General features: G+C 39.9%; 1 protein-coding gene across 1 annotated transcript in view; it reads left to right on the top strand.

The window, feature by feature from the left end:
• The window catches only part of FREM1 (FRAS1 related extracellular matrix 1), a 181,421-nt gene that overhangs the window by 16,244 nt on the left and 151,474 nt on the right, over positions 1-13,703 (top strand). The window contains exon 2 of the mRNA XM_059142310.1: positions 12,666-13,163. Coding sequence (XP_058998293.1) covers positions 12,933-13,163 — 231 coding nt within the window. The 5' untranslated portion in view covers positions 12,666-12,932. The remainder of the gene's footprint in view (positions 1-12,665; positions 13,164-13,703) is intronic.

Here is a 13,703-nt window from a genome sequence, read left to right on the forward strand (position 1 = left end):
GAATCATAGGCCTGTACCCCTGAAACAAATAATACACAATAGTGGAAGGAAGGAAGGAAGGAGAAAGAAAGGTTAAAGGGGCGTGTTTGTAGATGAAGAGAAAGAATATGGCAGAGTCAGAGGATCAATGAGTAGATGTTACATCAGAAGCACAGTCTCTGTGTAAATGAGTGGAGAGGCAGGTGACTCCTAACAGTCCACTAAGGTAAAACCCCCCGCCTTTGAGAAATGGAGGTCTGTGGGACAGATCAATAATCAAGTACTTCACAGTAAAAAATGGTATTGCTACGATAGCATATGCGCACAATGCTCTAAGGAGCTCCTCAAACTCAGCAATTTACCCTTAACTTGTACTGTTCGAAATGGAGTACTTCATGGTGGAAAGGACTGCTCAACATTCAGAAAACTACCCAGGGTGGTGCCTGAGTGGTGTAGTCAGTTGAGGGTCTGATTCTTGATTTCTGTTTAGGTTGTGATCTCAGAGTTGTGGGATTGAGCCCCATGTTGGGTCCCACACTCAGTGGGGAGTCTGTTTGAGATTCTCTCTCTATCTCCCCCAACCCCATCGCACTGCACCCTCTCTCTCTCTAAATAAATAAATCTTAAAACAAAACAAAACAACTACCCAGCATTGCTCCTTGAGCTATACTACAATAACCTTGACCATCTTACTTGCATACCATAGCTAATGATAAAATCCAAACTCACAGATGTCTGGTGAAGAAAAGAGGCCAACCATCACAAATAGTCCTGTTAAAAGATCTGCCAATATGGAAATCCTTTTTTTTTTTTTAAAGAAATAAGTATGAATTTGGAAAATACTTTATGAACAAAGATATTCATTGCCCCATACTGGAAAACCCAAATGTCTAACAATAAGGAAGAGACTAAATAAACTGATAGTACATCTGAAGTTTTTTAAAAATAACATTTTCCCAATTTTTTTTTTTTTTATAATAGTATAAATTCATTGTGGAAAATTAAAAAAAATTATAAAGAAGAAAATAAAAACTATCCAAAATTCTAGCATGCGAAGATAATTATTGTTAATGTATGGCCTGCTTTCTTCTAGGAATAGTTACAAGCTTCTTTTTTATTTAAATTTAGTTAATTTACATATTGTGTATTATTAGTTCCAGAGGTAGAGTTCAGTGATTCATCAGTTGTCTATAAGACCCAGGGCTCATTGCATAACATGCCCTCCTTAATGTTCATCACCCAGTCACCCCATCCCTTCCACCTCCTTCTCTCCAGCAACCTTCAGTTTGTTTCCTATGATTAAGAGTCTCTTATGGTTTGTCTCCCTCTCTGGTTTCATCTTGTTTCATTTTTCCCTTCCTTCCCCTATGATCCTCTGTCTTGTTTCTCAGATTCCTCATATCAGTGAGATCATATGGTAATTTTCTTTCTCCAATTGACTTACTTCACCTAGCATAATACCTTCTAATTCCATCCAGATCGTTGCAGGTGGCAAGTTTTTGAAGGCTGCATAGTATTCCATTGTATATATACCACATCTTTATCCATTCATCTGTTGATGGATATCTAGGTTCTTTCCATAGTTTGGCTATTGTGGACATTGTGCTGTAAACATTCGGGTGCACGTGCCCATTGGGATCCCTACATTTGTATCTTTGGGTAAATACCCAGTATTGCAATTGCTGGGTCATAGGGTAGCTCTATTTTCAACTTTTTGAGGAGCCTCCATACTGTTTTCCAGAGTGGCTGCACCAGCTTGCATTCCTACCAACAATGTAGGAGGGTTCCCTTTTCTTTGTATTCTCGCCAACACCTGTCATCCTAACTGGTTAATTTTAGCCATTCCAACTCCCTTTCACCTTTCTAAATAAATCCTATTTGTCCTAATTTAGCTCTATCCCCTTGTAGGAAAGTGCTCTCCCCTATGCCCAGTATGAGTCAATGCTGCCCTCCTATTTATTCCTGTAGCAGGCAATGCATTCCACCATTAGAACACTTACCACTCTTTTTGAATTCAGAGTTTATATGTATTCCTTCTCCATTTTAATATAAATGTGCTGTATGAGCAAGAATTTTTTTGTCTTTTTTTTTCTTTTGTCTAGCACTTATTAGAGCCCTTGTCACAAAATGGGTATTCTGTAATTGCTTGTATCTTAAGTGAACTAGTGAATTTGTCCTCTTCAAACAGAGAACCAGGATCTAATGTAGAAAGGGAATTGTTTCCAGATGATGAACTTCTGAACATGACCTCATGTGACTTTCAACAGATTCTCACTTCTGGACAACTTGGTGTTTGGTGAATTTAAAAGATACAGAATTCACTCAAGAAGAGAAAAGCCAATTTTAATAGTGTGACTGTGTTTGGGAAGGTCCTGAGTTTAAGTCTGGGTGTGTACACATGGTTCAGTCCCAGGTAGAGTCGACCATTGTGAATGAGAATGTTTTTCATTCTGTTTAAGTTATTCAATTAAAACAAGCTGTTGTGAAAATTTGTTTGATACAACCCTCTGGCTAAAAGCAAAGTGAATGTAAATTATGGTCACTTCCTAATCTTCAAGGAAATGCCTTTGATGGTTTAAGAAACTTCAAAAGTCATTAAAAACAACTGTAAATCAAGGGGACAAAATCTTTTTCACCCTGCCATCCATTTTCTCTACCTTTGAAGGTAGTTTTAGTGGAAGGTCTTTGTAGAGAAAGGCCAGATGTCTGGTTTCCAAAGAGTGGCCTGGAATTTGGATTTCTGATGTAGATTCATTAAATATGGATTTATCAGGGATGGCCAGAAATTTGTGGCCATTCTGTATTTCAGTCATTTTTAACTCTCTAACCAAGTGTTTCTTGAGTGATTTATCAAAGAACCTGGATTTTGTATTGGGACGGAGAGTGTTTTCTGTAAGTTTGCAAACTTCCATGTGAAAGTTTTTCTTTCCTCAGGGCTTCTTAGAGCCTCTGATATGCTCATATTGCATTGCGAATCTTAAAAACAAAAACAAAAACCTTTTAGCTTTCTGTGTTTTAGATATATTTGGATATAGAAGACTTTTGTGTGTGTGAAAGCTTATAACATCCCCAAAATGTGTATTTTAAGAAACATAGTTCGCAAAATGTGACCTTGATCAGTGGGATAAACACTGAACTACTGAAAAATCCTAGAATGGAAACCTTCTAATGAGTTTGGGTGGTGGTCAAAGATCCATGTTTGCAACTTGGGTCTTGACAGCATAGCCCGAGGAAAGGCTTTCTCTCCATAGTTCTGGGAGTCTGTCAGGACTTGCTGAATTGGGGGAAGAAAGTACTGAAACAATAGTCTCTGGACCAAGCATTTGTGATTTGAGTGAGCTTCAGGGATGGCGGACATTGCCATGGTCTGGATGTCAGGAGGACGAAGTTTCCAAACCAGGCTTTGTCTCCAGACACCTGTGTAATCTTGGTGTGGAGACACTGATTAAAGGAGATAATTTGGGTGATGCAAACAAACTTTACTTAACACTTCATGAGGTAGACAGTCTCAGGAAACTGCAAAATGGGGTAGAAGGCCAGAAATTTTATAGGATAAAGAATAAAAAACAAGGGGTGCCTAGGTGGCTCAGTGGGTTAAGCCTCTGCCTTCGGCTCAGGTCATGATCTCAGGGTCCTGGGATAGAGCCCCATATCGGGCTCTCTGCTCAGCGGGGAGCCTGCTTCCCCCTCTCTCTCTGCCTGCCTCTCCGCCTACTTGTGATCTCTGTCTGTCAAATAAATAAATAAAATCTTTTAAAAAAAAAAAGGATAAAAAGCAAGGAAGAAACAGCTAGAGAATATCTGACTGGTTGTGGCCACATGGTCAACCTTGTTGAGGGTGAAAAGGCGTAGAGTTGGCTTGGCCTTCGGGATTGGCTAATTGAAGAGACGGCGTTTCTGGTCAAGCAGAGCATTGACAGGGACACGAAAATTATCTAAGTTTCGGTCTGTGATTGTGGTATCCTGGGCAGGAGTGGCTCCGTCTTGTGCCTGGAAATTTCTTTCAACATTAGTAAAGTCACTAATTGCCATGGGACTTTCTTTCTTCTGTAAAATGAAAGGCTTTCTAAAAGAGAAAATACACATAACATAAATAAAAAGCTATATCGCAAGTAAACAAAGGAATGCAAGTTAAAATAGGGGTAGGATACAACATTTCACTTTGGAAGTGAGGAAAGATTTAAGAGGTGATATGGAATGTGAGCTAGACTGAAAATGGTGTCAAATTAGCACCATCTCTCTAGAAAGCGCGTGTATCAGGATCCGCAAAATAAATTCATACCCTTTGATCTTATAATTCCACTGCTAGAAAACTATCAAAAGGAAAGAACTAGACAAATAAACTAATGTGTAATTAAGGAGTTTTCATCACGATCTACTGGCATGGTAAGTACTTCAGCATAACAAGACATGAAGGTGGAAATCATAGTATATCCATGTGTTGGATAGAGGGCATAACTGAAAAGTAAGATCACAAGGAATGTTTAATGATATGGAAAATGCTTAAACTAGAATGTTGCATTAATAGGAAAAGATCATCCATGCTCTTTTTATAGTATGATTTTAATTAAGTTTAAAAATTGTATATACATACACATACATTTGAAAAACCTAAGGATGTTTTCTTTGGGTGTTGGGAAAGGATATTTATTCCTTTTTTGTGTGTTTCTTTGTTTTTATGTTAGTTAATGAGAATATATTTTTTAATACACATAAATGGGGGTTATTTTCAAAAAAGATGACTACATTGATGAAAAAATAATGAAGGATGTGGACTCCTTGATTTCTAATGTCTCTCCTAAACCATATATTCTGTGATTCAGATTGCATTTTAGAAAAAATTTGCAGAGTGGGGGAAGCACAATGCTGTAAATAGAGTCAAGACACATTTTATTGATTTAATAGCCTGGAATTTCGAGGAGACCTGTTTGCCTTGAGATCTTGAAACTGTGCTGCTTGTGTGAGGAGTTGGAATAGTAAGATGCAATGAGACAGGGCATCTGCCTTGATTATCTGCTCTTAAAGTAACAGCTACTTCTCTGAGAGAACATTGCCTGCAGTGAAACTTGAACTCAGGCAACAGTCATCAATTGCTGTCTGCAACTGTCCCCTAAAATTGTTAGGGGTTCACGTACTGTAAGAAAACAACCCCGAGGGGATAGTGAAGTAATTGCAAGGAGTGTAAGATTTTGCTGTGATGTGGGGACAGCGGGGTGGCTCACTTAAGCCTCTGCCTTCAGCTCAGGTCATGATCCCAGGGTCCTAGGATGGAGCCCCACATTGGGCTCCCTGCTCAGGGGAAGCCTGCTTCTCCCTCTCCCACTCCCCCTGCTTGTGTTCCTTCTCTCACTGTGTCTCTCTCCATCAAATAAATAAATAAATAAAATCTTAAAAAATATATATATTTTGCTGTCATGTGAAGCAGTGTAATGTCTTGTGGTTAAGTGTGTGGGTCCCAGGGTCAGGCAAAACTAGGACACAGACTCGAGTCAAGCTGATGACCTTGGGCAAGTTACTTAACCTTTTTGCACCTCATTTTCCAAACCTGTAAAATCGTTCTCTACATCCTAGAACTGTTGCAGGAATTAAACAAAGGTAATATGTATAAAGTACTTTCAACGTCTCCTAGCCCTTAGTAAGCACTTAGTAAATGTTAATTCTTGTTTATGATTCTTCTGTCACTTCTATAAGGCACTATTTACCTATGAAATCAGAACAATAGTAGAAAACGTGTTGTAGGGCTTGTCGTGAGAGTAACAAAAACATATAAAGAACAGAGCTCACTGCCTGTATATAGTAGGTAATCAAAAAATGGCGATAGGAAGACATGAACAATCCTTTGATAAAGAAAAAACAGTCTTCGAAGTCATAAGCTTTTTCTTCTTCAAGATTCTGTCTCTCTATTTGAGAGAAATCTCTCTGGAAATTCTGTATTGGGCAAGATTGCCAAAGATTTTTCACTCTCGTGGGGTTGTTGAGCAATTAAAACTCCATAAAAGGTTATGTGTTTCTCAAAAAGAAAAACTTTTTTATGACTGTATCTTCCCAGCTCTTTTGTGATTTGTATGGTTTAACTACTCTTTGTTGGAGAGAAAAGAATGAGATCGGTAGCATACAGGAGGAAAAATCCCTACACCGAGACTCAAGACCTGCTTCCCCCAGGCTTTGCTGCATCAGGCTATGACCTCTTAGAGTGTTGACTCCCTGTTGCCTATCACAAGGAGCAATTAGACATGTCTGTCTCCCCCAGCGGGGGCGGAAGTCAGAGGAGGCAGTGCATCTGAAGTCCTTGGTAAACTCTGCCTAAGTCTTAATTTCCTCAACCAAAATACAGAGAAGAGAACCATTTTACCTGAGTTTGGACAGCTAGCTGTTCTCTGGATACAGTTCCCCTTGAATGCCCATTCCTTTGGAGCACTTCATGTCATCTATGATTTGGTTTCAGTTCAGTTGTCCTGTGGGCAATTTTATTCAGCGACAAGTTTACGCTTTAAATTTTTACCTTTGATTTATGTGAGTTATTTTGGAAATTCGTTTGGGTGAAAATAATGATGATTTTAAAAATCCATCAAAAAATTCCACGGTGGCTTCTCAGGTCATTCTGATTGATATTTTAAAGATTTTAATGTGAAGTAGAGTTAGAAAAATCTCACTGGCTTTCTTCATCACTCTAGGCAAGGATATCAAAATCTCTCTGTTGGGGTAGGTGGGAATGGGTTGATCCTGAGTTGGCTATTTTTAACTTAAACCCACTTTATTAATTTTCTCCTGTTCCCCTGTTTTGTTATTTATTTCTTTAAAATTTAAATTGAAGTATAATTAACATACAACATGATATTAGTTTTGGAGGTACAATATAATGATTCAGCATTTCTATATATCACTCAGTGCTCATCACAGTAAGTATACTCCTAATCCCCTTTCCCTCTTTTACTCATTCTTCCACTGATCTCCCCTCTGGTAACCACCAGTTTGTTCTCTGGATTTAAGAATCTGTTTTTTTGTTTATCTTTTTTATTTTTCTATGTACATTTGTTTTATTTCTTAAATTCCTCATATGAGCAGTATCGTATGGTATTTGTCTTTCTCTGACTGACTGCTTTCACTTAGCATGATATTCTCTAGCTCTATCCATGTTGTCACAAATGGCAAAATCTCATTCTTTTTTGTAGCTGAGTAATATTCCATCGTAGATATAAACCATATCCTCATTCCTTCATCTCTCAATGACCCCTTGGGTTGCTTCCATATCTTGGCTAGTGTAAATAATGCTGCAGTAAGCCTAGGGGTGCACATATCTTTCTGAATTACTGTTTTCATTCTCTTTGGGCTTATTAGGTCCTGTTCTTTCAAGTTTATTTTCATTTTTAAAAACTTGAGGGTACTTGTAAAACAGGAAAACAAACAGTTCCATTGTTTTCATCATCTTCCCTTGACTGGTAACAATTAACCTGGATCACTGAGAAGAGTATCAGGCTGTCTACCAAAGTCCTGCACACAGCAAAGCAAACCAACAAGAAGATATAAGATTATTGTGCTGGGCACAAGATGGGGAAGGGTATATCTTTGCATTGCATAGCTACCATTGCAAACTTTAAAGAAGAATAGTAGTAAATATGATTCTTATCAGGGCACACATCATTTTCATTGACCACTGAAAATTTCCATTGCAGAAAGAGCCGGGGAGTACAGCTAGGATCCATTCTTTTCTTGATGTGTGCAAAATACTCTAGCTAAGTAATAAGAGTTTCATGTTTTTATTAACATAAAGAATACATGCTCCTAAGGTTAAATCAAATGTGTAATTATGAAGTAAATACTAGCTCACATTCCTTAACCCCCAGCCACCTGGAAATGTTACTAAATTACTTTCTTCTGTTCAGGAAATTTACCAAGAAAGAAAGGTTGATTACAGAAACATTTTTTGAATATTTATGAGGAAGAACTCAAAGCAGAGTCCTTTACCACTTTTCAGAATATGTTTTCACTCATTTTTATTGGAGTGTACAGCTATTCCTTAGAATACCTGATTCCCATAAGAAGGAAAAAGGCAAAGGTGAGAACATGGTCGATAGGAACAGAGCTGCTTTGGAGCTGCAACCTGAGGATTTTGAAATGGTGAGAAGCAGCTGAATCACCACACAGACAAAGAGAGACAGGGTTTGTTTCTGTTAAAGGGTAAAATTAAGTCTGGAGTGGCTAAAAGTCAGGTGACAAGATCCCTTGAAGAATTCAGCCACCTTTCTGCTTCTGCATCTGAGTGCTTCTGCTGATTCTGCTCACTCCGTGGGTGCCTCCACTGGCATTCTGAGAGAGCTGTGGGCAGATGGATTCTAAGCATCTGATGAGGCCCTATGTTGGGACCAGAAAAGGGGCTTCTTGTGATGAGCTTTATCAGGGTGTTGTCAAGTAAATGTTGGTTCCCTCTGGACGTCATAATTTTGTATCAGAGTCAAGACAGTTACTACCATTTAATTTGGGGGGTGGAGGTAAAAGGCCCATCATTGTCTACAAAACTTTGTATGATGCAGAGCCCAGATTTCCTTATCTATTGTTCTGTTCACTTGTTTGCTCTTCTCTTCTCCATTTGTTCATCCAAATCCTCTCTCTCCCCTCCTCGGCTGCCTTCTTCGAGTGAAAAATCAGAGCAATATTTTCCATGGAATGCCCACATTCTTGATGTTCCTCAACACCAAGAAAAAAAATACCAGAGCAAAATCTGAATGTAAATAGAACATAAGTACAACATACTCTTTTTGATCTTCATGGAGCTTAATTTTGCACACTTCACTCAAGCCCTCTGATTAAAGGATATTTGGTTTTGAGTTTAGAAATTGTTACTCTTGTGCCCTTCTTTTCTCTCAGTTGTGTTGCTTCAGGTTGTTTCCGAAATACTGGAATTCAGTTTTTATCGTTACAGCTTGTCTTACGATCCTGAGAAAGAAAAGAGTAAATGAAAATGTAAACAGAACATACTTGGTTTGACTTGTCCGGAATCCGACTCTGCCACCTTCACCAAAGGCCAAGTCCTGCCATTCGACTTGTCTCAAGACAAGCTTTTCTCTTATTCCTTTGATGGATTTTGTGATAGTGATGCTTCATTTGTATGGCACTTTATCATTAGAGTATTTCCACATGGATTATTTCATTTGGTCTCACAGGGAAACTGGAAGTGGGAGGATGGATGGCTCTTCTCTTCGAAGAGGAAGCCAGTGTTCAGAAGAATCAAGCCAAATCTGGATTTTCAGAATTCAGGTCCACTCTTTCCATATCATTGCAGCTTAGGAAGCTACAGGAATAGATTTTCTCCTCCTTCTCTCTTATCTCTTCCTTGTGGAAAAGCATAGGATCTTGGTCTGTGTACTTCTAGGCTAATTAAGAACTTATTATAATATGATTAGAGGATGACCTATTGCCCCGTATACTATTAGGCAAGAAGGTACACTATTTAGCTGATTAGTGACTAAATTAAATTAATAGAAAAACTTGAAGAATAAGGTGATGATTAAAGCTATAATTACACTTCAGTCATGAGTACCAAAATAAACACCAAGTATCAGTGGGTTAAACAAAAAGTTTATATTCTCTGCCATGTAAAATTCTGGAAGAATGGGCTGGTATGGTGACTTCACTTTGCAAATGTCCCTTCTAGGCTCCTTCTAGCTCACAGCTTTGCCAACCTGTGGTGTCATCCTGGGCAACGAGATGGAGGAAATCATAAAGATAAATCCATGAATAAAAAAGATAAAAATTCTCACCTCTATGAGGGAGATGGTTACACACAATGTAAATAAGCAAATGTATTATTAGATGGTTTTAAGGACTAAGGTTGAAAACAAAGCAGAAAAGAATGCTGGGGATGTTTTAAGGGAGTGGTTAGGTGTGGTACAGAGCAGGTGTTACATTTGATGAAAAACTGGGAGCCAGTGAGATAAGAAGGAGAATATCCGAGAGAAGAATGTGCTAGAGGCTAACAGCAAGTGGGAAGGTTCTGGATGGGAGCAAGAGAAGGCTAATCTTGACATGTTTGAGGAAGAGCAGAGACGTTAGTGGGCCTAGAGCAGGGGAAGTGAAGGAAAGACAAACAGAAGAGCTGATGAGAGAAGTAAGAGAGAAACATGTTACATACATGGTTGCCTTATGGCTTTTACATTAAGATGAAAGGCCATTGGGGGTTTGGGGCATGGAAGTGACCTAAGTAATATTTAATAGGATCTGTGGCTGCCATGCTGAAGCTTGGCTATCGGGGAGGCAAGAGGCAAAGCGGGGAAGTCAAATTGGATGCTATTTGTAGTCATCCAGCAAAGAATTGATGATACAGCTTGGCTCTCATAACAACAATGGAAGTGAGAAGTGGTTGGAGTCTGGATATGTTTTGAAGAAGAATGCATTCAATTTATATTGCCAAGTAAGCAGATTACTACAAACTTAGTGACCTAACACAAATTTCTTATCTCACAGCTGACATTGGTTGGGAGTCTGGTCACAGCTTACCTGGGTTCCTGGCTTCAGGCGGCAATCAAGGCATCTTCTCTGGAGGTTGGATGCCAGTCTTACCTGGAGGCTTGACTGAGGCTGCATCTTTTTCTGAGCTCATTCAGGCTGTTGGCAGACTAGAACCCAGGGACGCTTGTTTTTCAAGTCCAGCAGGAGAGCCTGGAGCCCCAGTCTGCTAAGACAGATTCTTTTCTTAAATAGTGTGACCATGGGAATGACATCCCATCACCTGTGCCTTATTCTGTTGTTTGGAAGCCTCAAAGATTCTGCTGTCACTCGATGGGAGGGAACTCCGGGATGCTATAGGCCGAAATTCTTGGAGGTCACCCTAAGTTGTGTCCATTGCAACAAACGAACAGGATTTTGTTGCGTTGTTTAGCAGTAGACTAAACATTGAGACAAAGGAGAGAACAACTAAAAAGTTGGATGCCATTAACTGAGATCGGGGAGAGGGAGAGAGGGAGGACCAAGAGCACAAATTTGGCAACATGAAGAATGAGATGTTCGTTAAACACCCCTAGGAAGATGTCACATAGGCAGTGCTGTATGGAATCCAGAGTTAAGGGAGAAGGTTAGAGATATAAATTTGGGACTCATTAGCATATAAGTGGTATTTAAAGCCAAGAAATGAGATCATTAGGGAGGAAGGGTAGACAAAAGCCAGGTCCAGGGACCCTAGGCTCCCCATGTTAAAAAGTCAGAGGATCTTAGAAAAAGCAGGAAAGGAGAAGGGAGGTGATAGTGAGATAAGAGGGATGCAGGAGAGCCTGCTGTCCTTACGGCCTTTACAGGTTGATTTAATTCTTTAAAAATCTCAGAAAGCAAAGTTTTTCCCCTTACCTCTCCATTTTGAGAAACACTTAGCCATGCTCTTCTTTCTGAATGTGCTGCCTTTTTTTTTCCCCCCTCGAGTGGTCTTACATGTCAAACATGAATGGAAACCAGGTTTGACTTTGTTGTGAAGGTTCAACAGCAAAGTTTACATTTCTGCCCAAATAAGCCAACCTCATTCAGCCGGATTGTGGACAACACCGTCCGTGGGAGTGTGGGAACAGTTTTAGTTTGAGATTGACGCCATGAAAAAAAAAAAAAAAGAAAAATTGTTCTGTAAAATGTACACCCCCCTTAGATACCAGGTGACGTATGTCATGTACTACCTCAAAAGTGAATGGTTTCAAACAATGACAAGAGAATGAGTCCTCCCTTGATGTATTGAACATGGGTGATTTTTTGTGTACACCCTTTGGTCAAACATTTATTTGAGTATCCTTTGGTTATGTACAGAAATTTGTTGAAATCATTAAAACGTTAAGACTTCCTACGGGCATAGTCAACCATCATTGGTCCACCCAACCTTAGCCTGAACCTGAGGATTTATTGCAATATGTTTTACTTGGCAGAGTCATATCTGTTATGGAACACAGAGAAATAATCTTGAAATTCTAAGTGGTGAAAGTAGAAACAAAGATTCCATTCAGTGCGTTATGTTACAATTAATGTCATAGACAATACCAACATGTATGCATACGCCGAGTCATCTGTGTCTAGTCAAGCTATGTGACTTGATTCCTAGTCTTTTTGGTGTAAAAACAACACCCCCCCAAAATGTTCACTTAGAAAAATATCTGTTCTCCAATTTACACTCAAGAGTTTCTCAGGGTCTTCATTGCCCAGCAATGTCAGAGTTGTGTTCATGGGACAAATTACGAAGCTCGTTTCTTATTTGGGTCATGATGATTAAGAATTCATCAGTGTTTGAAACAGCATGCAAATAATTCTGTCAGCTCTCTTCTACAGATTAGCTCTGGTCCTCATTTAACAGATGAGGAAACAGAAGCAGAGCTCACCTCCCAGGCAACCAAACACTGTACTTGGGGAATGAGGCTGGTTGGCTCCTGTGGGACCACACAAGTGATATCCCCATGGGGCAGGGTGGGGGTGGCGGTGGGGGGCAGCTTTGAGTCCGGAAGCGGGAGTTACAAGCAGGGTAGTGAAATGGCTTCACTGCCTTTTTACATGGGCCTGGAGGTCAAGTTAGTTTATTTGTTTTTAATTTAGCTGAAATTATAGGCTGGTTGAAAGATTCCTTTGCCAGCAGGGATCTTTTGAATAGTCACACAAACCTTTTGGTCTCTCTCTCTTTCTTTCTCTCTCTCTCGCTTTCCTCCAACCTCTCCTCTCATTTGCAGGATTAGAAAAGCACTTGGGAGGCACATTCATCTTGCTGGCGTTGTCAGGAGTGATCAGCGAGTTTTATTAAAAGCCCTGGGATTGCCTGAAAAGCCTCCTTGTCTGGCTTTGAAATGAAAGGGACATGTTAAGATCTTGGGGGCACATCGTCAGGACCCCTTGCCCTGCCCCTTGGACTATGAGCTAACATATCTGGAGGAAGAACAGAAGCCCTCTTGTGTTGAAGGGATTTCACCGGTGGACAAACCAAGTTGGCCCCTGACAGCATGAGCTCTCTGAACTGGGGTGGGCCCAGTGCTCTGCTCCTGCTGCTCCTTGGCTGGGCCAGTCCCACCTTCATCAGCCTTAACCGTGGGATCAGGGTGATGAAGGGCAGCTCTGCCTTCCTGTCGGGAGATGACCTGAAGTTTGTCATCCCCAAAGAGAAAGATGCTTGCAAAGTGGAAGTTGTGATGAACGAGCCAATGACCCAAAGGGTCGGGAAACTCACTCCACAGGTAGGTCATTCCTGAGATTTTTCTATTCAGCCATGTGTGTGAATGTGAGTGTGTATGGGTGTGTGTGTGTGTGTGAGAGAGAGAGAGAGAGAGAATGAATGAAACCAAAGAGGGATGGGACAGCCTTTCAAAGGTTGGAGTAGGCCCTGTGTGGTGTGATATGATCAGTCTTTATGGGATTATTCTTGTCCCAAATTAGCTCATCCATTGCTAGTCAGGGTGCCTTTGGGTAAGATGTCAGGATTTCAAGATATGTTTTAGGCTACACTTGTGATCGCAGAATAGCACAAGTAAAACGTGAAGACATTTTTATCTGTTTCCATCACTAGAACATTCCGGGGAGTGGGAGGAGAGACATGGCAAGGAGAGGTGAAAATACTTCATTTTAAATATTCATTGTTTCTTCAGAAATGTCTGTAGAAAAATGTGTTCCTTTAGTCAAAATCTTGGAGACCTTATCATTTAAGAGTATATTAGGCACAATCCTTTTGTAGGATTATCTTCTAAGAGCAGAATAGAGTTACTGTCTAAGTCATTGGG

This window comes from Mustela lutreola, chromosome 12 (assembly GCF_030435805.1).
Source record: "Mustela lutreola isolate mMusLut2 chromosome 12, mMusLut2.pri, whole genome shotgun sequence".
NCBI classification, from domain to species: Eukaryota; Metazoa; Chordata; class Mammalia; order Carnivora; family Mustelidae; genus Mustela; species Mustela lutreola.